Source organism: Schistocerca piceifrons, chromosome 2 (genome assembly GCF_021461385.2).
Source record: "Schistocerca piceifrons isolate TAMUIC-IGC-003096 chromosome 2, iqSchPice1.1, whole genome shotgun sequence".
NCBI classification, from domain to species: domain Eukaryota; kingdom Metazoa; phylum Arthropoda; class Insecta; order Orthoptera; family Acrididae; genus Schistocerca; species Schistocerca piceifrons.
In genome coordinates, this window is record NC_060139.1 from 564131257 (window position 1) to 564157272 (window position 26016).

The 26016-nt window shown below is 40.7% G+C and overlaps 1 protein-coding gene across 1 annotated transcript in view; it reads left to right on the forward strand.

Annotated features, from left to right (window-relative positions):
* The window catches only part of LOC124777471 (phospholipid-transporting ATPase IF-like), a 442189-nt gene that overhangs the window by 405713 nt on the left and 10460 nt on the right, over positions 1–26016 (forward strand). Inside the window, exon 25 of the mRNA XM_047252898.1 lies at positions 13021–13124. Within this exon, the coding sequence (XP_047108854.1) occupies positions 13021–13104 (84 nt within the window). The 3' untranslated portion in view covers positions 13105–13124. The remainder of the gene's footprint in view (positions 1–13020; positions 13125–26016) is intronic.

Sequence of the window (26016 nt, forward strand, 5' to 3'; positions counted from 1 at the left end):
CAATGTTACAATCTTCCGTGGTGAAACAACTTCAGAAAACCGAATTCAGCATTTTGGCCTTCTCTCTCTTATCTTCCATTTCAGTGCTGGTGTGGTCGCTGAAAGAATGGATAGATGATTTGACCCACTTACTGATATTATGTTTGACCAAAGTCTCTTAGGGTTTTTACTCAGGTTGATTGACAATGTCTTACTTTCAAAATCATTGAACGCAACGCTTTTCTCATTTTTGTTTCATTCAGCTTTTTACTTCTCTTGAATCTGAGATGAAGTGCTCTTTGTTTACGTAGTGCTTTTCTGACATGGCTATTAAATCATGGTGGATCTTTCCCATCCCTTAAAACCTTACTCGGAACATACTTGTCTAGGGCACATTGAACGAAGCCTTTGAATTTTTTTCGTTTGTTCTCCACATATTTGTCCTTGATGCTGACTGCTGAGATATTCTGAAATTTGTATCCTGTCACCCATGCTGAGCAAATATATCTTCCTACTTTTCTTAACATGCCTTGAGGGACCCGTCGTCATAGATTCTATCACAGTGTTATGATCACTGATACCTTCCTCTATGTTAACTGATTCAATAAGTTCAGGTCTGTTTGTTGCCAGGAGGTCTAAGATGTTACCCTTATGAGTTGGTCCTCTGACTATCTACTCAAGGTAATTTTTTGGACAAGACATCCAGAACAATACCACATGAATCCCTGTCTCTGGCACCAATTTTGATGGTGTAACACTCCAAATCTATACCTGGTAAGTTGAAGTCACCCCCTATTACAACAGCATGATCAGGAAAATTACTAATGATATTCTGCAAGTTCTGCCTGAAGCACTCTACAACTACAGATCCTGACCCAGGTGGTCTATAAAAGCATCTGATCACCATTTTTGACTGTTCTTTGATACTCAGTTTCACCCAGATTAATTCACATTCATGGTAACATCACTAGATTTTATCAAATTTTTTACTGCAATCAACATTCTGCCACCATTTGTCACTAACCTATCCTTACAATAAACATTCGAATCTGAAGTTAAGATTTCGTTTTCACTGACATCTGGTTTCAACCAGCTTTCTGTTCCCAATACTACCTGTGCATTATAACCTGCAGCAAGCAATACTAATTCTGAGCCCAGGCAAGGCGTAAAGCTTTGTGTCACACAGTCATCAAGGGTACATGAGTGGGCCTTCAGCTATGAAAGCCAATATTGATTATGTTTCGTTGTATGGTTTGTATGCTGACACTTATGGTCCAGCATTGAAATCTGCAGCAATTTGAGGAAGGGTTGCACTTCTGTCATGTTGAATGATTCTCTTTAGTTGTCATTGGTCCCTTTTGTGCAGGATCTTTATCTGGCCACAGTGATGTCAGAGATTTGATGCTTTGCCGGATTCCTGATATTCATGGTACACTCGTGAAATAGTTGTATGGGAAAATCCCCATTTCATCACTACCTCAGAGATGTTGTGTCCCATTGCTCATGTGCCAACTATCATACCACATTCAAACTCACTTAAATCTTGGTAATCTGCCATTGTAGCAGCAATAACTGGTTTAACAACTGCACCAGACACTTGTTGTCTTATATAGTCATTGCCAACCACAGTGCCACATTCAGCCTGTTCACGTATCTTCGTATTTGAATAACCATGCCTATACTCAGTTTCTTTGGTGCTTCAGTGTATATACACTCATGAGCAATTAAATTAGACACTGTTAGTGTACTCTGGAGAGAAAAAGTGCTTCTGTCACCTTGGCAAGCAGAATAATGCAGTACAAGTCCTGACTGGGATGTCATCAGATCTAGTGATTGCCAATGGTATGACAGGTGAGTGCTATGTGGGCATTATGTACAATTTAGCACAATTTACAGTATGTCGTGGGTTCAATAGTAGGAAAAGGAAAAATAGCAGTTGAATATGGACTGGGGAAATGAATGAAAGAGGAAGCCACCTAAAATTTTGCACAGAGTATATTTTAATCATCACTAACACTTGGTTTAAGACCTATGAAAGAAGGTTGCATATGTGAAAGAGACCTGGAGACACCGGAAGGTTTCAGATTGACTATGTAATGGTAAGACAGAGATTTCAGAACCAGATTTTAAATTGTAAGACTTTTCCAGGGGCAGATGTGGACTCTGACCACAATTTATTGGATATGAATTGTAGATTAAAGCTGAAGAAATTGCAGAAAAGTAGGAAATTAAGGAAATGGGACCTGGACAAGTTGAAAGAACCAGAGCTTGTTGAGAGTTTCGGAGAGGGCATTAGGTATCAGTTGACAAGAACAGGGGAAAGGAATACAGTAGAAAATGAATGGTTAACTTTATGAGATGAAATTATGAAGGCTGTAGCAGATCAAATATGTAAAAAGACAAGGCCACGTAAAAATCCCTGGGTAACACAGGAGATATTGAATTTAACTAGTGAAAGGAGAAAATATGAAGATGAAGCAGGCTAAAGGGAATACAAAGTTGAAAAAATGAGTGTGACAGGAAGTGCAAAATAGCTGAACAGGAGTGGACAAATGTAAGGATTTGGAAGAATATTTCACTAGGGATAAGATAGATACTGCTTAATAGAAAATTAAAGATGCCTTTGGAGAAAAGAGAAGCAGCTGTGTGAATATCAAGAGTTCAGACAGAAAAATAGTTCTAAGCAAAGAAAAGAAAGCTAAAAGGTGAAAGGAGTATATAGAAGGTGTATACAAGGGAGATGAAGCTGAAGGCAGTATTATAGAAATGGAAGAGGATGTAGATGACGATGAGATGGGAAGTATGATACTGCAAGAAGAATTTGACAAAGCACTGACAGACATACATTGAAACAAGGCTTTGGGAGTAATGACAGTCCATTAAACTACTGATAGCCTTTGGAGAACCAGCCATGGCAAAACAACTCCACCTGGTGTGGAAGATGCGTGGAGCAGGAAAATTACTCTCAGACTTCAAGAATAGTGTAATAATTCCAATTCCAAAGAAAGCAGTTGCTGACAAGTGTGAAAATTACCAAAATATCAGATTAATAAGTCACAACTGCAAAATAATAACACGAATATTTTACAGGAGAATGGAAAACTAGTACAAGCTGACCTCAAGGAAGATCATTTAGGATTTCAGAGAAATATAGGTTCATGTGTGACTCTACCACTTATCTTAGAAGATAGGTTAAGAAAAGGCAAACTTACATTTATAGCATTTGTAGACTTGGATAAAGCTTTTGACAATGTTGACTGCAACATTCTCTTCGAAATTCTGAAGTTAACAGTGCTAAGATACAGTGAATGAAAGGTTATTTATAACTTTTACAGCAACCAGATGGCAGTCATAAGAGTTGGGGCATGAAAGGGAAGCAGTGATTGAGAATGGAGTGAGACAGAGTTGTAGCCTAGCCCTGATGTTAATCAATCTGTACATTGAGCAAGCAGTGAAGGAAATGAAAGAACAATTTAGAGTAGCAATTAAGAAAAATTTAGAGTCACAATTGAAGTTCAGGGAGAATTAATAAAAGCTTTGAGGTTTGCCAATGACATTGTAATTTCATCAGAGACAGTAAAGGACATGGAAGAGCAGTTCTACAGAATGTACAGTGTCTTGAAAGGAGGAAGATGATCATCAGCAAAAGCAGAACAACAATAATGGAGTTTAGTCGAATTAAATCCGTTGATACTAAGGGAGTTACCTTGAGAAATGAGACACTTAAAGTAGTGCATAGGTTTTTTTATTTGGGCAGAAAAATAACTGATGATGGCCAAAGTAGAGAGGGTGTAAAATGGAGACTGGCAATCACAAGAAAAGCATTTCTGAGGAAGAGAGATATGTTAAAATTAAATATAGATTTAAGTGTTAGGAACTCTTTCCTGAAAGTATTTGTGGGGAGCATGACCATGTATGGAAGTGAAACATGGATGGCAAACAGACAAGAAGAGAATAGAGGCTTCTGAAATGTGGTGCAACAGAAGAATGTTGAAGATTACATGGTTAGATTCTGTAAGCAATGAGGAGGTACTGAGTAGAATTGAGGAGAAAAAAATTGTGGCAAATGTTCACCATCTCAATGTTGAATAATACTAACCACTGAGCATGGGTCATCCAACTCACATTTCTCTACTCATAACACATTGTGGGGCATACAGTCATGGAAAAAGGTCATGAGGGATGAGTCTTGATACACAGGGTAGGAGTACATCATGAATCATAAGGCACCCTACCAGGTAACAGGCCAGACATCCAGTGAAGGTATTCTCATGAGAGAGTATTTAAATGGAATGAAACTGACAGTTAAAAGGTTGGCAGAAGAAAGTGGCATCCATCCAGAGTGTCCTTTCAGTTTTGCGTGTTATATGTTTGCTTAAATTCAAGGACAAGAACACGTATACAATATTGCAAAGCAGTTTATATAGTAGGCAACTCTTTCTATCGGAACATATGGAACTGCTTGCTACCACAATGTGGTGTATCTGAAAACACAACGATTAGTATGATTGATAAATTTCACGTTATTGCTTTCTTCAGTACAAGAGCCCTTAAAGTCTGTCATTGTCACTCATTGTAAACCACACATGAACCTACTCTCACATCAAGTGCATCCACTTGCTGGCCTGCAGCACCCACGAGTAACTTTCATCAAGAAAACACAACAGCTCATGGCTACCAAAATGACAAGAATAAAGTGTGATTAGGTGGTCCACAAGGTTGAGACATCAGTCTGTTGAAAACATTTGGGACACCTACAAGCAACACTCGTGTGTTGTTTGTTGAGGATACACTTTTGTGGTCATGATTCAGGAAGGCTCCCAAGTACTTCTCGTGGTTAACTGAGCCTTTATTATGACAATCAGGAGGTGCAGTTATCATTAGCCATAATGCCCCTGCATATTTTGTAATGTCATCTACCTACTTTCCGCTATTGTCTCAGACGTTTCTTATTTCTTGGACTAGAGCAAAAATAACTTTCTTAGTTATTGGACAAGTCACTTAATATTTATGCAGGTAAAAGTTATTTCTATGCACACATATTTCAAATTTTAAATAATACACTACATGCATTTAACAATATTAGGAGAAGGATAGATTTCTACTCACCATAAAGTTGACCTGCTGTGTTGCTGAAAGACACAATGAAAAGATTGTTACATATTTAGCTTTCAGCCAAAGCCTTCTTCACCGAATAAAACATACACACAAACTGACACAAGCAAGCACACCTCAACCACACGACTGACACGTGAATACCAGTCTGGAGTGGCGCGAGGAAGGGGGGGGGGGGATAGGATAGTAGGGTGCAAGTGGGAGGAGAGATGAACGTTGTGTTGCAGGCGCTAGACACTGCCAGGAGCAGCATTGGCAGGTACCCTGCTATCCCTTCCCCTCCAGATAGCTATTCACGCGACAGTCACAGTCCAGTCAGTACTGTAGTGGTAGCAGTCACGTGTGTGACATGTGCTTGCTTGTGTGAATGTGTGTATGTTTTCTTTGATGAAGAATGCTTTGGCCGAAATATAAATGTGGAACAGTGTTTCTGTTGTGTCTGTTTACAACTCAACAGGTCACCTGTACGGTGAGTAGCAATCTGTACTTTTCCTAGTATTGTTGATGTTTCAGTGTAGAGTTTAACATTGTGAAGTTTGTAACAGAGTTTAACTCCCATGTGAAAATAAGCTTTTTTGGCACATACTGATTGTAAGCTTTCCTTTTGGGACATACTGGAAAATCAGTTTTTATTTTGGTTTATCAAAAGCATACAGGGCCACTTTTATTCTTCTGTTTACATCTTTTCCTTTTAGCTAGTTGTCATCAATGGCTCCAAATACAAAATCGCATCAACTGTTTCTACACTGCAGTGCCAAAGAAACTGGTATATGCATGTGTATTCAAATACAAAGATATGTAAACAGGCAGATTACAGCACTGCGGTACACCTGTATAAGACAACAAGTGTCTGACACAGTTGTTAGATCAGTTACTGCTGCTACAATGGAAGGTTACCAAGATTTAAGTGAGTCTGAATGAGCGCTCGAGCGATGGGACACAGCATCTCTGAGGTAATGATGAAGTGAGGATTTTCCAGTACGACCTTTTCACAAGTGTACCATGAATATAAGGAATCTGGTAAAGCACCAAATCTCCAACATTGCTGCAGCTGGAAAAAGAGCCTGCAAGAAGGGGGCAATGACGACTGAAGAGAATCGTTCAATGTGACAGAAATGCAACCCTTCTGGAAAATTGCTGCAGATTTCAATATAGCACGATCGACAAGTGTCAGCGTGCTAACCGTTCAATGAAACATCATTGATATGGGCTTTCATAGCCAAAGGCCCATTCGTGTAACCTTGATGATTGAGCAACATGAATCATAATGCCTCGCCTGGGTCTGTAAACACCGACATTGGACTGTCGATGACTGGAAGCGTGTTTCCTGGTTGGATGAGGCTTGTTTCAAATTGTATCAAGTGGATGGATGTGAGCGGGTATGGAGACAACCTCATAAATCCATGGACCATGCATGTCAGCAGAGGACTGTTCAAGCTGTTGGATGCTCTGTAATGGTGTGGAGCGCGTGCAGTTGGAGAGATATGGGATCCCTGATACATATAGATACGACTCTGCAAGTGATGTGTATGTAAGCATCCTGTCTGATCACCTTCACCCATTCATGTCCATTGTGCATTCTGACGAACTTGGGCAATTCCATCAGGACAATGTGACACCCCACATGTCCAGAACTGCTACAGAGTAGGTCCAGGAACACTTTTCCAAGTTTGAACACTTCCACTGGCCACCAAACTCCCAAGACATAAGCATTATTGAGCACATCTGGGATGCCTTGCAACATGCTGTTCAGAAGAGATCTCCACCTCCTTGTACTCTTACGGATTTATGGACAGCCCTGCAGGAGTCATGGTGTCAGTTTCCACCAGCACTATTTCAGACATTAGTTGAGTTCTTGCCACATCGTACTGCTGCAGTTCTGCATGCCCACGGGGGCTCAACATGATATTAGGCTGGTGTACCAGTTTCTTTGGCTCTTCAGTGTATGACTGCATTGTTAATTAGTACTGTTTTCTTTTCAGTGTGTTGGTTATAAATTATTTTTTTCCTATTGTTATTCAATTTCAAACCACCTTTAAAATTTATTCTCTTAAGGTCAACCATTATTGTTGAAGCTTATTTGCACTAGAGGAAAAGTGATATGGTTTAGGTATGATCTATCAACATGTATTCATTCTTTGTGCTCCCAGTTTAAGAATCTGAAAATACTGTAGGGCTGCTGAGGATAGTTTTAATACTATAGAGTCACCTTGTTTGACAACTCTACTAATTCTGAAATTCTCAATGTACCTTTCTGTCAAAAGCTTTTGGAAAATCTAAGAATACTGCATCATATAATTTTTTTCATGATTTGCAAATGGTCCTTTGTTCTTTATTCACTTCTAAAATCACATTGTACCTTTGCTTCACTGAATCCATTATTTTTCCTGTAGTTGCTGGTAATGATTTGAGTGAATATTTTGTAAATTATATAGAGGAGGCCTAGAGGACTACATCTTCAATCTTACACCTGCCTGCCCCTTTCTTGTGTAGAAGAATAGTTACAGTATTCAAATTCCAGGGAACTGCACTGATCCACAGGCATTCTGTTAGGAACTTTGTAATTTTCCATTGTATTACTATGCTTCTAACTTCCTTTCCTATTATAACATCTCACATCCAGGCACCATTTATTTCTTTATACTTCATAACATCATTTAACATTTCATCTGGAACATCATAATTTTCATTATTACTTATCTATATTTCTTAAATACCAATGAAACCTTTGAATGCTCATACAATTTTCCTTCTGTTATTAGTTATTGTGCCACTAGCCATTTTAATAGCTGAAATGTGCCATCATCCAAACATCAGCTTTTGTTTCATTTTCTTCACATCCTTAGTGTTTCTCTTATCAAATTTTCATTGTGTCTTCTCATACTGTCTTGAAGATATTTTTGAACAGTTTTGTGAAATTCAACAGATTCTATCACTGTTCAAAACTTGCACCATACCATTAAATACTTGCCTCATTCTATTTGTGTTTTCTTTTTTTCTGCTTTCTTCATCCATGTGACATCATTTGCTGATTGCATAAGTACCTTTGTTAAATAATTTCCACTTTCATCCCATTTTCTAAGATTATTTTAACCTGATATAGCTTCCCATTATAAAATAAACTTTGAAAATTTACATTTCTTACTTGTTGCCTGGTGAGTCTGATTACGTATAGCTCCAAAATTATTATTTTCCCATCATCTTTTGAGTCTATATTCACTTGCATATGCATGAGTGCTTCAGGACTACCATATCTTGGACAGTTTCATTCTTTATTATTTTTTTAAATAAGATATAAGCAATTCCATTTTTTGTTCCAGTTGGTTTGTAACAAAAACAGTTTGTCTGGTTCATTCTTGTAACCATGTTAAGGACAAATACTGTTGTGCTCCCCAACTTTTGTTAACATAGGATTATGTCATATATAGTGTAATATTTAAAGTTTCCCTCTGAAAAATGACATTTTAATTACTTTTATTGCAGTGAGATTTGCAGTCGTTTATCAAATTCTGTAATTATTCGTAGAAGTATTGTAACTGCTCTCAGGATGTGAGTGTGATTGCCAACATATGAATGCTCTCCATGAGACATTTTTTATTTTTTATTTATAAAGCTCCTGCTTGTTATTCTGTTTCTGATTGCTTTAGTACCTGTAACATTGTCTAATTTTCTGTTTACAGTAAAGCTTACACTTGATTTTTCTCCCTTCTCTGTTGCTCTGTAATGAAATCAGTCCACATTTTAAATCTATTGGGTCTTCATTTTCTTGCTATACTTCTGATAATACAGTCTATTATTTCCCATTTGATTTTTATCTGTTTACCTCCCTATCAAACTCCTCTAACCTACCTTCAGAATCCTAAAGCTCTGCAATTTATTGTCCCTAAATAAAAAGACGAAGAAGTAATTGGATGGTTCAAATGGCTCTGAGCACTACGGGACTTAACATCTGAGGTCATCAGTCCCCTAGAACTTAGAACTACTTAAACCTAGCTAACCTAAGGACATCACACACATCCATGCCCGAGGCAGGATTCGAACCTGCGACCGTAGCAGTTGCGCAGTTCCGGACTGAGGTGCCTAGGACCGCTCGGCCACTGCGGCCGGCTAGAAGTAATTGGACTTCTAAAGTCATGTTATAGCCTATTAAGTGATAATTCATCTGGCAAGATGTGGATACAGAAATAGCTTACCACACCAGTTGGCCTCAAGACATTGCCTGAGTTATCTTGGTGCTATACCCTAATATTTTCCACCTGGACCAGGACAATGACATCACTGGAACTTACATGTACTAAGCAGAGCATCTAACATCTCTTCTCATGGATCACTTATTGATCAAAGCACAAAGAGTCTGGTGAGATGTGTAAAAATTTATTCAGAAACAAGGTGAAGTTGTCCTTAACTATTCACAGCGTGTTTATTAGGCATGGTCTTATTGGAGTATTATGTCCCTGCCTTCCTCCAACCTTCGACCTGACCTAACTAGCCAATTGTAAGGGTACATATCATTAAAAGGACACTCTGAATTACTGTGGAACTTTGCACTATTCACATTATCAAACCTCTGTCAGGTAATATATGCGAGAGTTGAGGATATTCACACTGTGAACCATAAGAGACATTATGTGTGTAGTAATTGGTGGAATGGCCTTGTGAAATTATCAATCACACACTATAAGGTGGACAGTGAAGAATAAGTGTAATTGTTAATCAACACCCTGCTGTGGAAGTTTATTTACAATTTCTGCAGAAACCAAACTGCAGTCACTGGACATGAAAAGGAAGCAGTGACTGAAAAGGGAGCAAGAGAGGGTTGTAGCCTACCCCCAATGTTATTTCAGTCTATACGGTGAGCAAGCTATAAACAAAACCAAGAAGAAATATGGAGTGCAAATTAAAGTTCAAGGATAAAAATTAAAAACTTTTGAGATTTGCCATGGACACTGTAAAGGTTCCGGAAGAGCAATTAAATGGAATGGATAGTGCCTTGAAAAGAGAATATAAGGTGAACATCAACAAAAGCAAAACAAGTTAACCAGTTTGACGTTGTTGTTGTTGTGGTCTTCAGTCCAGAGACTGTCCTGTGCAAGCTTCTTCATCTCCCAGTACATACTGCAACCTACATCCTTCTGAATCTGCGTAGTGTATTCATCTCTTGGTCTCCCTCTACGATTTTTACCCTCCAGTACTAAATTGGTGATCCCTTGATGCCTCAGAACATGTCCTACCAACCGATCCCTTCTTCTGGTCAAGTTGTGCCACAAACTCCTCTTCTCCCCAATTCTATTCAACACCTCCTCATTAGTTATGTGATCTACCCATCTAATCTTCAGCATTCTTCTATAGCACCACATTTCGAAAGCTTCTATTCTCTTCTTGTCCAAACTATTTATCATCCATGTTTCACTTCCATACATGGCTACACTCCATACAAATACTTTCAGAAACGACTTCCTGACACTTAAATCCATACTTGATGTTAACAAATTTCTCTTCTTCAGAGACACTTTCGTTACCATTGCCAGTCTACATTTTATATCCTCTCTACTTCGACCATTCTCTGTTATTTTGCTTCACAAAAAGCAAAACTCAGCTACTACTTAAAGTGTCTCATTTCCTAATCTAACTCCCTGAGCATCACCTGATTAAATACAACCACATTCCATTATCCTCGTTTTGCTTTTGTTGGTGTTCATCTTATATCCTCCTTTCAAGACACTCTCCATTCCATTCAACTGCTCTTCCAGGTCCTTTGCCATCTCTGACAGAATTAAGTCATCAGCAAACCTCCAAGTTTTTATTTCTTCTCCATAGATTTAAATTGCTACTCCAAATTTTTCTTTTGTTTCCTTTACTCCTTGCTCAATATATACATTGAATAACATCAGGTATAGGCTGCAATCCTGTCTCACTCCGTTCCGAACCACTGCTTCCCTTTCGTGCCACCTGGTTTCTGTACAAATTGTAAATAGCCTTTCGCTCCCTGTATTTGACCTCTGTCACCTTCAGAACTTGAAATAGAGTATTCCAGTCAACATTGTCAAAAGCTTTCTCTAAGGAGGTTTGCCTTTCCTTAATCTACCTTTTAAAATAAATCGTATGGTCAGTATTGCCTCGCATGTTCCAACATTTCTAAGTAATCCATTTGTCTGTAAAGAATTCATGTTAATATTTTGCAACCATGACATATTAAACTAATAGTTCGGTAATTTTCAGACCTGTCAACACCTGCTTTCTTTGGGATTGGAATTAATATATTCTTCTTGAAGTCTGAGGGTATTTCGTCTGTCTTGTACGTCTTGCTCACCAGAAGGTAGAGTTTTATGATGGCTGGCTCTCCCAAGGCTATCAGTAGTTCTAATGGAATGCTGTGTACCTCTGGGAACTTGTTTCGACTTAGGTCTTTCAGTGCTCTGTCAAACTCTTAACACAGTACCATATCTCCCATTTAATCTTCAACTATGTCCTCTGCCATTTGCATAATGTTGCCCTCAAGTAAATTGTCCTTGTATAGACCCTCTATATACTCCTTCCACCTTTCTGCCTTCCCCTCCTTGTGTAGAACTGGTTTTCCATCTGAGCTCTTGGTATTTATACAAGTGGTTCTCTTTTCTCCAAAGGTCTCTCTAATTTTCCTTTAGGCAGTATCTATCATACCTTAGTGATGTATGTGCTTCATGCAAAATTCCACCAGGTGCCTTCCTCTTTCATTTCTTACACCCATTCCATATTCACCTACAATTTTCCTTCCCTTCCTTTTCCCAGTATTGAATTCCAGTCCCCCATGACTATTAAATTTTCATCTCTCTTCATGTTATGTTGAAGGAATTAGAGCAGAAAAAGAGATACTAAAAGTAGTAGATGAAATTGGCTTTGGGTAGCAGAACAACTGATGAGGCCAAAGTAAAGAGAATACAAAATTCATGCTAGCTATAGCATGAAAAATATTTCTGAAATTAAGAATTTGTTAACATCTAATATGAATTCAAGTATTAGAAAGTGGAAAGGATATTGTTGTTGTTGTTGTTGTTGTTATTATTATTATTATTATTATTATTATTATTGATATTATTGTTAACATTGTTGTTATTTCACCCAGGATGTTCCAAATATCAGCAAGTGTTTGTCTGGAATGTAACACTGTGTGGAGATGACGTAGGAATGATAAGCAATTCAGACAAGAGATGTCTGCAAGTAGTGCAATGTAGTGCAATAGAAAAATGGCTCTGAGCACTATGGGACTTAACATCTGTGGTTATCAGTCCCCTAGAACTTAGAACTACTTAAACTTAACTAACCTAAAGACATAACACACATCCATGCCCGAGGCAGGATTCAAACCTGCGACCGTAGCAGTTGTGCGGTTCCGGACTGAAGCGCCTAGAACCGCTTTGCCACCGCAGCCGGCAGTGCAAGATAAGAATAATACTGTAGATTAGACGGGTAATAGGAAGGTGTTAATCCTAAGACATTAAGGAATTGTCAATTTGTTAATGGCAGTAAATGGAAGGAGGTAAAAATTGTGATGAATACAGCAAGTAAGTTCAAAAGGCTACAGTTTGTAATTATTATTTGGAAGTGATGAGGCTTGCATAGGGTATAGCAGTATGGAGAACTGCATCAAACCAATCATCGAACTGAAGCCAACAGCAACAACAACATCGATTTATTGCTCACAAGCCTGTGTTCATTTACATCTTTTGCAAGATTCTATAGAAATTATGTCATTTATTTTGGTCAGTAAAGGCCTAATTCCTCAGTTTCTTTGATCATAATCCTACAATTATTCATAACTTCAAACATATGCAAGTTTGTTTTTATTTGACATTATTCTCACCAGTCAATCAAGCATACTATATCAAATAAAACGTCAAAAGCTTAAAAGATCATTTTCTGTTTCAAACTTTTTATTTTTAATTTTAGGAGCGAAGTCAAACTGCAATGCAGTATTTCAATCCTAGAAGAAAAAGAACCAATTTAAATGATACTGTAGTTACAAGATGTTGAGGACATGGAACTGCTGTAAGGTGAGTTGAGTGTTCTCCCTCCAACATATATTCACATTTGTTATGGTAACCAAGTTAAACAGCAGCCAATGTAATTTCATTTTGGCAGATTCCATACTGTGTCAGAGTTCCCTCCCCACTATTTATTCAGATGTTCTTTCCTCTGATCTCCATTTTATTAGCAGCTTCTCTTTTGAGAGAAAGTTTACTAATGATAGGAGATCTTTTGGAAGAAAACTATATACACACATTTTATTTTAACCCTTATTTTTGTATTTGTAAGAGTAATATAGCAATCACCTACACTGTTTATGATTATTATGCTTCTGTTGGCACCTTTTCACCTCCTGATAAATGGTCACTTAGTGCAGCAAAAGAGAAATAACGCTAGTTACAAAAATGTGTTTCTTCACTATCCCTTCATCATGTAACCCAACATCAAACACTTACTCCAACTTGCACCGCACTTAAGAGCAGTAATGCTTCCTTCTTTTGAAGCTTTCTTATTGGAGTATTCACTGGCCTACGTATTAACACAATTTCTTTTTGTTATAAAATATATGCATTAAATCATATTTTTATTACATACGGTATCAGGCCACATATTATTTATATTCATTACTCAAAAATAATGTGGGTCTGTGTTGGTAATTTTTCTTCTCCTTCATCTTGGCACCCATAAAGCTTATGCCAAAAGAGTGGTAGTAGACAAAATAGTGATAGAAGACATATTCATACCATATTTGCAAGTTGACTGTAGTTAATATTACCACTTTTAAGTGAAGACTTTTATTCACTTCTGTTTAGAATGATTGCACCCATCTATACATACTGTTATGTGTATTTAGTGTTCTTTTATGTAACGAACTGGTTTTTTTTTCCAAACCTAATTGCATTTGTTTCTTGCTGCTACAAAAATACTATATTAACAAGAAGGGGCACATTATTTTTAGAATTAAACAACTTACATAGTTGACAAATATTCAAAAAGCATCTAAAAGTACCTTACTGTGCACCACTTATCTGTAATATTGCTCAGATGAGAACTGTTACACTGCACATTTAATAGTAAATAATGTCCAAAGAATTTTAATACAAAATTTGTAACAGTAAAAGGTAACGTAACATACAATGGCAACTGAAATGTGACACTCCTTTTTCTGTGATTGATATATGCACCGAGAAGAAAAGCTGCGAAATAGTAGTGGGTGAAGTTATGAGTGAATGAAAAATAAGTTTTTCGATGACTGTGCATGGTACCAATGTTCCAAAACTCCACGCATGAAAAGACAAGTTTTTAGATGGTCATATCTCGCATTCTATTGATCACAGTGATAAGTGAGTCAAGTGTTCTGGATAGCCCTTGACCTAGTGACCATTTGTATGCCTACTGGAATAATGGACATACTGTAGCTATCCTTCAGTACAGAGTCAAAATTTAAAGATCACACATTTCCTCCCAGCCCAGGCCAACTGAACAAATTGGTTGATTCTTTTGCATTACGTGTGGTCTAGGGTGGGCTTAGATGACATAAAAGCACCATTTATTCATGGGCAGTTTGATAATAAAGCTCTGGAAATCTGTGACTTTTTTGGTACCAAAAGTACCACTTGTGGGGATAGCCATTTCTGTACTTTCTATCCACGGCAAAACGTCGACATTTTTACCAAATATCCTTAAGATGACATTCTCAGGCTTTGAAACTTTTTTTGATATCATTATCCATTACCGATATCCAGAGGTTGAAAGTTACGTAATTTATGCATTAATACCTGGCCTGAGGCTTAAATGTAGTTTTAACTGATGTGGTGAACACGTTGGTGAGGGTTCTGGGTCATTCTGGGGTCACCAAACTATGCTTTTATCACCTTTTTTCATCAATAACACTTTATGAAGTGCTGTCTCTGTATAACAAGCATTTCACTCATATACAGACTGTCTTGAACTGGAAATTATTCGATGGTGCACCTGGTGGCATAAGCATCTTAAAAAAATTATTTGTCAAATGAAATTCTTCATACTTACTAGTCAAACGCCACATCTTTTGGTATACTTTAGCTGTAGCCTAAAAATATTTTGCTTCTTTATCTAAAGTAGGGTAAAATGAACTTGCATTGGATACAAGACAAATTTTTGTTAACATTACATTATCCGTACTTATTTGTTGTTTCTGTGCATGTATCAAACTGCACTACTGGCCATTAAAACTGCTACACCAGGAAGAAATGCAGATGATAAACGGGTATTCATTGGACAAATATATTATACTAGAACTGACATGTGATTATATTTTCATGCAATTTGTGTGCATAGATCCTGAGAAATCAGTACCCAGAACAACCACCTCTGGCCGTAATAACGGCCTTGATACGCCTGGGCATTGAGTCAAACAGAGCTTGGATGGTGTGCCCAGGTACAGCTGCCCATGCAGCTTCAACACGATACCACAGTTCATCACGAGTAGTGACTGGCGTATTCTTACGAGCCAGTTGCTCGGCCACCATTGACCAGATGTTTACAATTGGTGAGGGATCTGGAGAATGTGCTGCTCAGAGCAGCAGTCGAACATTTTCTGTATCCAGAAAGGCCCGTACAGGACCTGCAACATGTGGTCGTGCATTATCCTGCTGAAAAGTAGGGTTTCGCAGGGATCGAATGAAGGGTAGAGCCACGGATCGTAACACATCTGAAATGTAACATCCACTGTTCAAAGTGCCGTCAATGCAAACAAGAGGTGACCAAGACGTGTAACCAATGGCACCCCATACCATCAAGCCGGGTGATACACCAGTATGGCAATGACGAATACACGCTTCCAATGTGCATTCACCACAATGTCGGCAAACACGGATGCGACCATCATGATGCTGTAAACAGAACCTGGATTCATCCGAAAAAATGACGTTTTGCCATTTGTGCACCCAGGTTCGTCGTTGAGTACACCATCCCTGGTGCTCCTGTCTGTGATGCTGCGTCAAGGGTAACCACAGCCATGGTCTCCAAGCTGATAGTCCATGCTGCTGCAAATGTCATCGAACTGTTTGTGCAGATGGTTGTTGTCTTGCAAACGTCCCCATCTGTTGACTCAGGGATCGAGACTTGTTGCACGATCCATTACAGCCATGCGGATAAGATGCCTGTCATCTCGACTGCTAGTGATACGAGGCCGTTGGGATCCAGCACGGCGTTCCGTATTACCCTCCTGAACCCACCGATTCCATATTCTGCTAACAGTCATTGGATCTCGACCAACTCGAGCAGCAATGTCGTGATACGATAAACCACAATCACAATAGGCTACAATCCGACGTTTATCAAAGTCGGAAACATGATGGTACGCATTTCTCCTCCTTGCACGAGGCATCCCAACAACGTCTCACCAGGCAACACCGGTCAACTGCTATTTTTGTATGAGAAATCGGTTGGAAACTTTCCTCATGTCAGCATGGCATCTTCGTGGTGTAGCAATTTTAATGGCCAGTAGTGTATAGAAACAAACTGTCATAACTTCATTGACCTACAAAATCCATTTTATATAAGCAGCAAACCCTGCTGTAAGAAGGCAAAGAAGGGAACCAGCCTGAAAATGCTACTGTCAGAGTACAAAAAAAGTTGAATATGCTCCTTCTTAAAAGGCTCTGACAGAAAAGTGGGGAACAACTGCCTCAATCTTCATCCCACCTTCTTCAGCAAAAATTTTGACACACAAACATATTCACACTTTTTTGTGCTGAAATACAGCAGCAGAGAGACAGTGATGTTGGAAGAGAGAGGAGACAGTGATGATGGGAGACAGAAAGTGCAGTGAAAGAGGGGTGAATGAAGGCAATAGCAATGGGAACCAAGGACAGAGGAGACAGTGATGATGGTCAGTTTGAGAGAGTGGCAGCAAAAGCGAAGAGTGTACAATGTAATGAAAGAGACTGATGAGTGGAGGCCTTACACAGACTTGGGAGGGGGGTATGGACAACATTATGAGAAAAAACTAGTAGTGGTATGCATTTGAGCTGTCCACCAAAAGACCTTATGAAGTAGGAAACACACAACCTGATTCCCACAGTGGCTAGATACAGCAGTTGTGTGTGTGAGTTGTGCTTGTGTGACTGTATGTGTGTTTTCTACTTCAGAAAGTCTTTTTACCAAAAACTTAAATGTATAGCAGTATTTTTGTTGTGCCTACCTGCAACTCAGCATCTCCTTTATTTGCTGAGTAGCAATCTATCCTTCTCATAATATTGTTGAAAGTACAAAATATTGAGGGGGAGCAGCTAATTAAAGAAAAGAAAGTGATGGACAAAACATATTAACATAAAATAAATAGAAAATAATGATGGAAGTGGAAGGGAGAGGGAGAATAGGAATTAGAAGGTGGTGGCCAATGAGAGGAACAACTAGGACAGGTGATGTCATGTGGGTGGTTGGAATCAGGGCATATGGTGCAATACGAAGTTAAATATAAAAACTTCTGGGAAACTAGCAATAAATATTATTCATTTCATGGTTAAGTAGGTAAGAAGGTACAGTCAATCCTCTTGCTGACACTATGGTATTCTCACTGACAGTCTACTTCTTGTCATGCAGGCATGCTGTATTACATGTCAGCTAATACAAAATGCATTATTACAGGCTCCATATCTTTGCACTATTGGGTATCTGTATAATTTAAGATGGAAATATTCAGTACATAATTGTGGTAAAATAATTCTTACATCATAGATAAATAAACAAATCAACCTAAAACACAAGAAAATACATCGAAAACTTTATTGAAATTATCAATCAAGAAAACAGATAGACACAAAATATTATGAAACAACCAGAGATTATACAAGACCACTAACAAGTTATTTGTAGTACAGCCAACAATTATTACTCCAAGGACACTAACAGAGTGTAATTAAGACAAAGAGAAAGGGACAGAATCCCAATAATATATGGATGTCAAAACCATCTGACATATGTAACAAATTTTATAATAAATCTAAAAACGAAGATGATGTGACTTACCAAACGAAAGTGCTGGCAGGTCGATAGACACACAAACAAACACAAACATCCACACAAAATTCAAGCTTTCGCAACAAACGGTTGCTTCATCAGGAAAGAGGGAAGGAGAGGGAAAGATGAAAGGATGTGGGTTTTAAGGGAGAGGGTAAGGAGTCATTCCAATCCCGGGAGCGGAAAGACTTACCTTAGGGGGAAAAAAGGACAGGTATACACTCGCACACACACACACATATCCATCTGCACATACACAGACACAAGCAGACATTTGTAAAGGCAAAGAGTTTGGGCAAAGATGTCAGTCGAGGCGGAAGTACAGAGGCAAAGATGTTCTTGAAAGACAGGTGAGGTATGAGCGGCGGCAAATTGAAATTAGAAATTAGCGGAGATTGAGGCCTGGCGGATAACGAGAAGAGAGGATATACTGAAGGGCAAGTTCCCATCTCCGGAGTTCTGGCAGGTTGGTGTTAGTGGGAAGTATCCAGATAATCCGGACGGTGTAACACTGTGCCAAGATGTGCTGGCCGTGCAACAAGGCATGTTTAGCCACAGGGTGATCCTCATTACCAACAAACACTGTCTGCCTGTGTCCATTCATGCGAATGGACAGTTTGTTGCTGGTCATTCCCACATAGAAAGCTTCACAGTGTAGGCAGGTCAGTTGGTAAATCATGTGGGTGCTTTCACACGTGGCTCTGCCTTTGATCGTGTACACCTTCCGGGTTACAGGACTGGAGTAGGTGGTGGTGGGAGGGTGCATGGGACAGGGTTTACACCGGGGGTGGTTACAAGGGTAGGAGCCAGAGGGTAGGGAAGGTGGTTTGGGGATTTCATAGGGTTAAACTAAGAGGTTACGAAGGTTAGGTGGACGGCGGAAAGACACTCTTGGTGGAGTGGGGAGGATTTCGTGAAGGATGGCTCTCATTTCAGAGCAGGATTTGAGGAAGTCGTATCCCTGCTGGAGAGCCACATTCAGAGTCTGATCCAGTCCCGGAAAGTATCCTGTCACAAGTGGGGCACTTTTGGGGTTCTTCTGTGGGAGGTTCTGGGTTTGAGGAGATGAGGAAGTGGCTCTGGTTATTTGCTTCTGTACCAGGTCGGGAGGGTAGTTGCGGGATGCAAACGCTGTTTTCAGGTTGTTGGTGTAATGATTCGGGGATTCCGGACTGGAGCAGATTCGTTTGCCATGAAGACCTAGGCTGTAGGGAAGGGACCGTTTGATGTGGAATGGGTGGCAGTTGTTATAATGGAGGTACTGTTGCTTGTTGGTGGGTTTGATGTGGACGGACGTGTGAAGCTGGGCATTGGACAGGTGGAGGTCAATGTCAAGGAAAGTGGCATGGGATTTGGAGTAGGACCAGGTGAATCTGATGGAACCAAAGGAGTTGAGGTTGGAGAGGAAATTCTGGAGTTCTTCTTCACTGTGGGTCCAGATCATGAAAATGTCATCAATAAGTCTGTACCAAACTTTGGGTTGGCAGGCCTGGGTAACCAAGAAGGCTTCCTCTAAGCGACCCATGAATAAGTTGGCGTACGAGGGGACCATCCTGGTACCCATGGCTGTTCCCTTTAATTGTCGGTATGTCTGGCCTTCAAAAGTGAAGAAGTTGTGGGGCAGGATGAAGCTGGCTAAGTTAATGAGGAAAGAGGTTTTAGGTAGGGTGGCAAGTGATCGGCGTGAAAGGAAGTGCTCCATCGCAGCGAGGCCCTGGACGTGCAGAATATTTGTGTATAAGGAAGTGCCATCAATGGTTACAACGATGGTTTTCGGGGGTAACAGACTGGGTAAGGATTCCAGGCGTTCGAGAAAGTGGTTGGTGTCTTTGATGAAGGATGGGAAACTGCATGTAATGGGTTGAAGGTGTTGATCTACGTAGGCAGAGATACTTTCTGTGGGGGCTTGGTAACCAGCTACAATGGGATGGCGGGATGATTGGGTTTGTGAATTTTAGGAAGAAGGTAGAAGGTAGGGGTGCGGGGTGTTGGTGGGGTCAGGAGGTTGATGGAGTCAGGTGAAAGGTTTTGTAGGGGGCCTAAGGTTTTGAGGATTCCTTGAAGCTCCGCCTGGACATCAGGAATGGGATTACCTTGGCAAACTTTGTATGTAGTGTTGTCTGAAAGCTGACGCAGTCCCTCAGCCACATACTCTCGACGATCAAGTACCACGGTTGTGGAACCCTTGTCTGCCGGAAGAATGACGATGGATCGGTCAGCTTTCAGATCACGGATAGCCTGGGCTTCAGCAGTGGTGATGTTGAGAGTAGGATTAAGGTTTTTTAAGAAGGATTGAGAGGCAAGGCTGGAAGTCAGAAATTCCTGGAAGGTTTGGAGAGGGTGATTTTGAGGAAGAGGAGGTGGGTCCCGCTGTGACGGAGGACGGAACTGTTCCAGGCAGGGTTCAATTCGGATAGTGTCTTGGGGAGTTGGATCATTAGGAGTAGGATTAGGATCATTTTTCTTCGTGGCAAAGTGATATTTCCAGCAGTGATATTTCCATCAGTCCCTATACCAGTTCCAAACTGAACAATCCATTGCCCTCACCCACCTAATCCTTCACCTACACATCAACTCAGCCAATGAACACACCCGTCAACTCCTATCCTTAATAAAAGTCCTCAGTCTTTCCTCTCCCACATCCACACCGGCTGTTCAGAGCATCCTCCTACAGGCCAACCGCAAATTAGAACAGCATGCCACCCTCCACCTCAAAAAACTATCCAATCTCCTGGTTTCCCACCTCTGGAAAGGCAACTCACTCACCCTAGACAACCTTCCCAGCAAACCTCAACCTCCTCTCATTGCACACAGACCCAGTCTCTCCCATCTACTCAATCTCCCACTTCCAGCTCCACTCCCCCCAAAACCTCAAAATTCCAATCAACACAATCTGGAACCACAACACCCTAATTCAGTAGTTAACATTTCCTCCAAACCTCTCTCCCAATCCGAAACCTCTGTCCTATCCAAAGGCCTCACCTTCAGCCCCACTCCCAGATTCAACCAAACAGCCCTTGTCAAAGATTTACTGTCCTACACTCATACTCTCTGCTGGAAATATCACTCTGCCACAAAGAAAAATGATCCTCATCCTGCTCCTAATGATCCAAACCCCAAGACACTATCCAAATTGAGCCCTGCCTGGAACGAGTTCCGTCCTCCGTCACAGCGGGACCCACCTCCTCTTCCTCAAAATCACCCTCTCCAAACTTACCAGGAATTTCTGACTTCCAGCTTTGCCTCTCAATCCTTCTTAAAAAAACCTTAATCCTACTCCCAACATCACCACTGCTGAAGCCCAGGCTATCCGTGATCTCAAGGCTGACCGATCCATCGTCATTCTTCCGGCAGACAAGGATTCCACAACCGTGGTACTTGATCGTCGGGAGTATGTGGCTGAGGGACTGCGTCAAGCTTTCAGACAACACTACATACAAAGTTTGCCAAGGTAATCCCATTCCTGAAGTCCAGGCAGAGCTTCAAGGAATCCTCAGAACCTTAGGCCCCCTACAAAACCTTTCACCTGACTCCATCAACCTCCTGACCCCACCAACACCCCGCACCCCTACCTTCTACCGTCTTCCTAAAATTCACAAACCCAATCATCCCGGCCGTCCCATTGTAGCTGGTTACCAAGCCCCCACAGAAAGTATCTCTGCCTACGTAGATCAACACCTTCAACCCATTACATGCAGTCTCCCATCCTTCATCAAAGACACCAACCACTTTCTCGAACGCCTGGAATCCTTACCCAGTCTGTTACCCCCGAAAATCATCCTTGTAACCATTGATGCCAGTTCCTTATACACAAATATTCTGCACGTCCAGGGCCTCACTGCGATGGAGCACTTCCTTCCACGCCGATCACCTGCCACCCTACCTAAAACCTCTTTCCTCGTTACCTTAGCCAGCTTCATCCTGCCCCACAACTTCTTCACTTTTGAAGGCCAGACATACCAACAATTAAAGGGAACAGCCATGGGTACCAGGATGGCCCCCTCGTACGCCAACCTATTCATGGGTCGCTTAGAGGAAGCCTTCTTGGTTACCCAGGCCTGCCAACCCAAAGTTTGGTACAGACTTATTGATGACATTTTCATGATCTGGACTCACAGTGAAGAAGAACTCCAGAATTTCCTCTCCAAACTCAACTCCTTTGGTTCCATCAGATTCACCTGGTCCTACTCCAAATCCCTTGCCACTTTCCTTGACATTGACCTCCACCTGTCCAATGCCCAGCTTCACACGTCCGTCCACATCAAACCCACCAACAAGCAACAGTACCTCCATTATGACAGCTGCCACCCATTCCACATCAAACGGTCCCTTCCCTACATCCTAGGTCTTCGTGGCAAACGAATCTGCTCCAGTCCGGAATCCCTGAACCATTACACCAACAACCTGAAAACAGCTTTTGCATCCCGCAACTACCCTCCCGACCTGGTACAGAAGCAAATAACCAGAACCACTTCTTCATCTCCTCAAACCCAGAACCTCCCACAGAAGAAACCCAAAAGTGCCCCACTTGTGACAGGATACTTTCCGGGACTGGATCAGACTCTGAATGTGGCTCTCCAGCAGGGATACAACTTCCTCAAATCCTGCCCTGAAATGAGATCTATCCTTCATGAAATCCTCCCCACTCCACCAAGAGTGCCTTTCCGCCGTCCACCTAACCTTCGTAACCTCTTAGTTCATCCCTATGAAATCGCCAAACCACCTTCCCTACCCTCTGGCTCCTACCCTTGTAACCACCCCCGATGTAAACCCTGTCCCATGCACCCTCCCACCACCACCTACTCCAGTCCTGTAACCCGGAAGGTGTACACGATCAAAGGCAGAGCCACGTGTGAAAGCACCCACATGATTTACCAACTGACCTGCCTACACTGTGAAGCTTTCTATGTGGGAATGACCAGCAACAAACTGTCCATTCGCATGAATGGACACAGGCAGACAGTGTTTGTTGGTAATGAGGATCACCCTGTGGCTAAACATGCCTTGGTGCACGGCCAGCACATCTTGGCACAGTGTTACACCGTCCAGGTTATCTGGATACTTCCCACTAACACCAACCTGCCAGAACTCCAGAGATAGGAACTTGCCCTTCAGTATATCCTCTCTTCTCGTTATCCGCCAGGCCTCAATCTCTGCTAATTTCTAATTTCAATTTGCCACCGCTCATACCTCACCTGTCTTTCAAGAACATCTTTGCCTCTGTACTTCCGCCTCGACTGAAATCTCTGCCCAAACTCTTTGCCTTTACAAATGTCTGCTTGTGTCTGTGTATGTGTGGATGGATATGTGTGTGTGTGTGTGTGTGTGTGTGTGTGTGTGTGTGTGCAAGTGTATACCTGTCCTTTTTTCCCCCTAAGGTAAGTCTTTCCACTCCCGGGATTGGAATGGCTCCTTACCCTCGCCCTTAAAACCCACATCCTTTCGTCTTTCCCTCTCCTTCCCTCTTTCCTGATGAAGCAACCGTTTGTTGCGAAAGCTTGAATTTTGTGTGGATATTTGTGTTTGTTTGTGTGTCTATCGACCTGCCAGCACTTTCGTTTGGTAAGTCACATCATCTTTGTTTTTAGATATATTTTTCCCACGTGGAATGTTTCCCTCTATTATATTCAAATTTTATAATATTGTTTTCTAGTTAATATTTACCAAGAATGTTGGAAATATTGTGCCAAAATTATGCACCATTCACTTACAGATGCCCTGACAATGGTTATTTGCAGAAGTAGGGCTTATTGTAACAAATAAAGCAATCTGACTTAGCAGTCTTTTTGGAATCATAATTGCTATATTATGTTATGAGTAGCTGGCCCCACTGTACCAAATATGACACTCAAAAATGTATCATGTGATTTGAATATTCTGTTGTAAAGTTGTTACATTCTTTGATTATTCAAAACAAAGCACATTCAGAAGCTGTGAACACAATCATATTAAAACAATTGGCATTATTGCTTTGAGGAGTCTGATTTATTACTATGAATGAAAAAATTTGACGTACGAGGGACGTTCAGTAAGTAATGCAAAACATGCGGTGTTTCATGTGAGATGTCGTGGAATATCCACACTTGAACCCTTACAGTTTCATGAACTCCTGATATGTAGCAGTGCTATATGTGCGTTCAAAATGGCATCTGTAATGGAGGTGCTTTCCAAGCTGAGAACTGTCATAGAGTTTCTTTTACCAGAAAACCAGAGCATTACAGATATTCATAGGTGCTTGCAGAATGTCTAGGGAGACCTGGCAATGAACAAAAGCATGGTGAGTTGTTTGGTGATGATGACTAGATGCCTCATTTGTATCATCGCAACAAGGTCACATTGACCTGTCAGATCTCCAGCCTGCTAACCAGCCACACATAGCTGTGACTCCTGCAATGTTGAAATGTGCAGACACACTCATTCAAGGTGGCTGGCGGATCACAATCAAACACCTCGCCGCGCAACTGGACCTCTCTGTTGGTAGGACTGACATATTCGTCCACCAGTTGTGGTACTCAAAGGTGTGTGCCTGCTGGGTTCTTTGCTGCCTAACAGAAGACCATAAAAGAGCAATGAAAAAGCATATGTATGGAGTTGCTTGCACGCTATAACTGACTGTGACAATCTTTTGTCAAACATTATCACAGGCAATGAAACATTGGTCCATCGCTTCAAACTGAAACAAAAAAGGCAATCCATGGAGTGATGCCACATCACCTCTTCTCCGACGAAAAAGGTCAAAGCTGCATCCTCAGTAAATTTGCGGTTTTTCTGTTTGATGTACTATCTCATGATGCAACAATCAAATGTGAAGTGTATTGTACTACCCTCAGGAAACTGAAGAAATGAGTTCAGTGTATTCATCACTTCAAAATTGCAAAAGAACTTCTCATTCTCCATGACAACGCAAGGCCTCACACAAGTCTGCACACCCATGAGGAGCTCACAAAACTTCATTGGACTGTTCTTCCTGACCCAACATACTGTCCAGATCACGCACCTTCCATCTGTTTGGCCCGATGAAGGATGCACTCCACAGGAAGCAGTTCGTAGAGGATGGATAAGTTACTGATGCAGCAAACGTTTCTGACATCGCCCAGAAGAGGGCTACCATGCAGACATACAGGGCCTCTGAGTAACGTGGCATAGGGCCATTGTATTGAATGGAGATATGTTGAAAAATAGGGTTTTGCAGCCAAAAAAAGTGAGGAATAAGAAGCAGCATTTTCAGGAAAAAAAATGTGTTGCCTTACTTATTGAAAGCCCCTAATATTTTGCCACATAATTACACCGTAAACAGCCCTTCTAGTCAGTCCAATAAATGTGTACACAAGTGACCAATTCTGAAGTCCTTATTGAATCACCAGATATACGGCATTTCGAAACTAATTTTACTATTAATGAAGCAGGTCTTACTTTGATAAGAGCCAGAGTAGGTAATGGTAAGAGGATGTTTTGTACCAGGAGTAATCATGAGGAAAGAACAGTATAGCAAAGAAATAGTTGGAAAAGAATGTGGTGGTGGTGGTGGTGGTGGTGGTGGTGGTGGTTGTTGGGATGTTGTATCTGAACAGAAAATGTGTGGGCATTTCATTGTTCTATTTTACTGTCTGTTTATGGTGTATCTCTGCTTTTATTTTCAATCTCGTCTTCATTTATTCCTGACATGTTAATTGGCAATGTTGTTAACTTTTTGGGTTTTCAAATACCATCTATAGCTAGCATTTCAGTGCTGATTTTACCATCATGTCCTATTGTGTCTTCCTTGATTTGTGGGCTGAGCAATTTCCCTATTTAATGAGTAATGTATCCTCCAAGTCCACCCTCTCTTTTTTCTGGATAAAATTTTATTTTTTGAAAAACTTGACAAAATGTTACGTGTTTCATTTTTGAGGTAAATTTTGCAATAGCAGTATT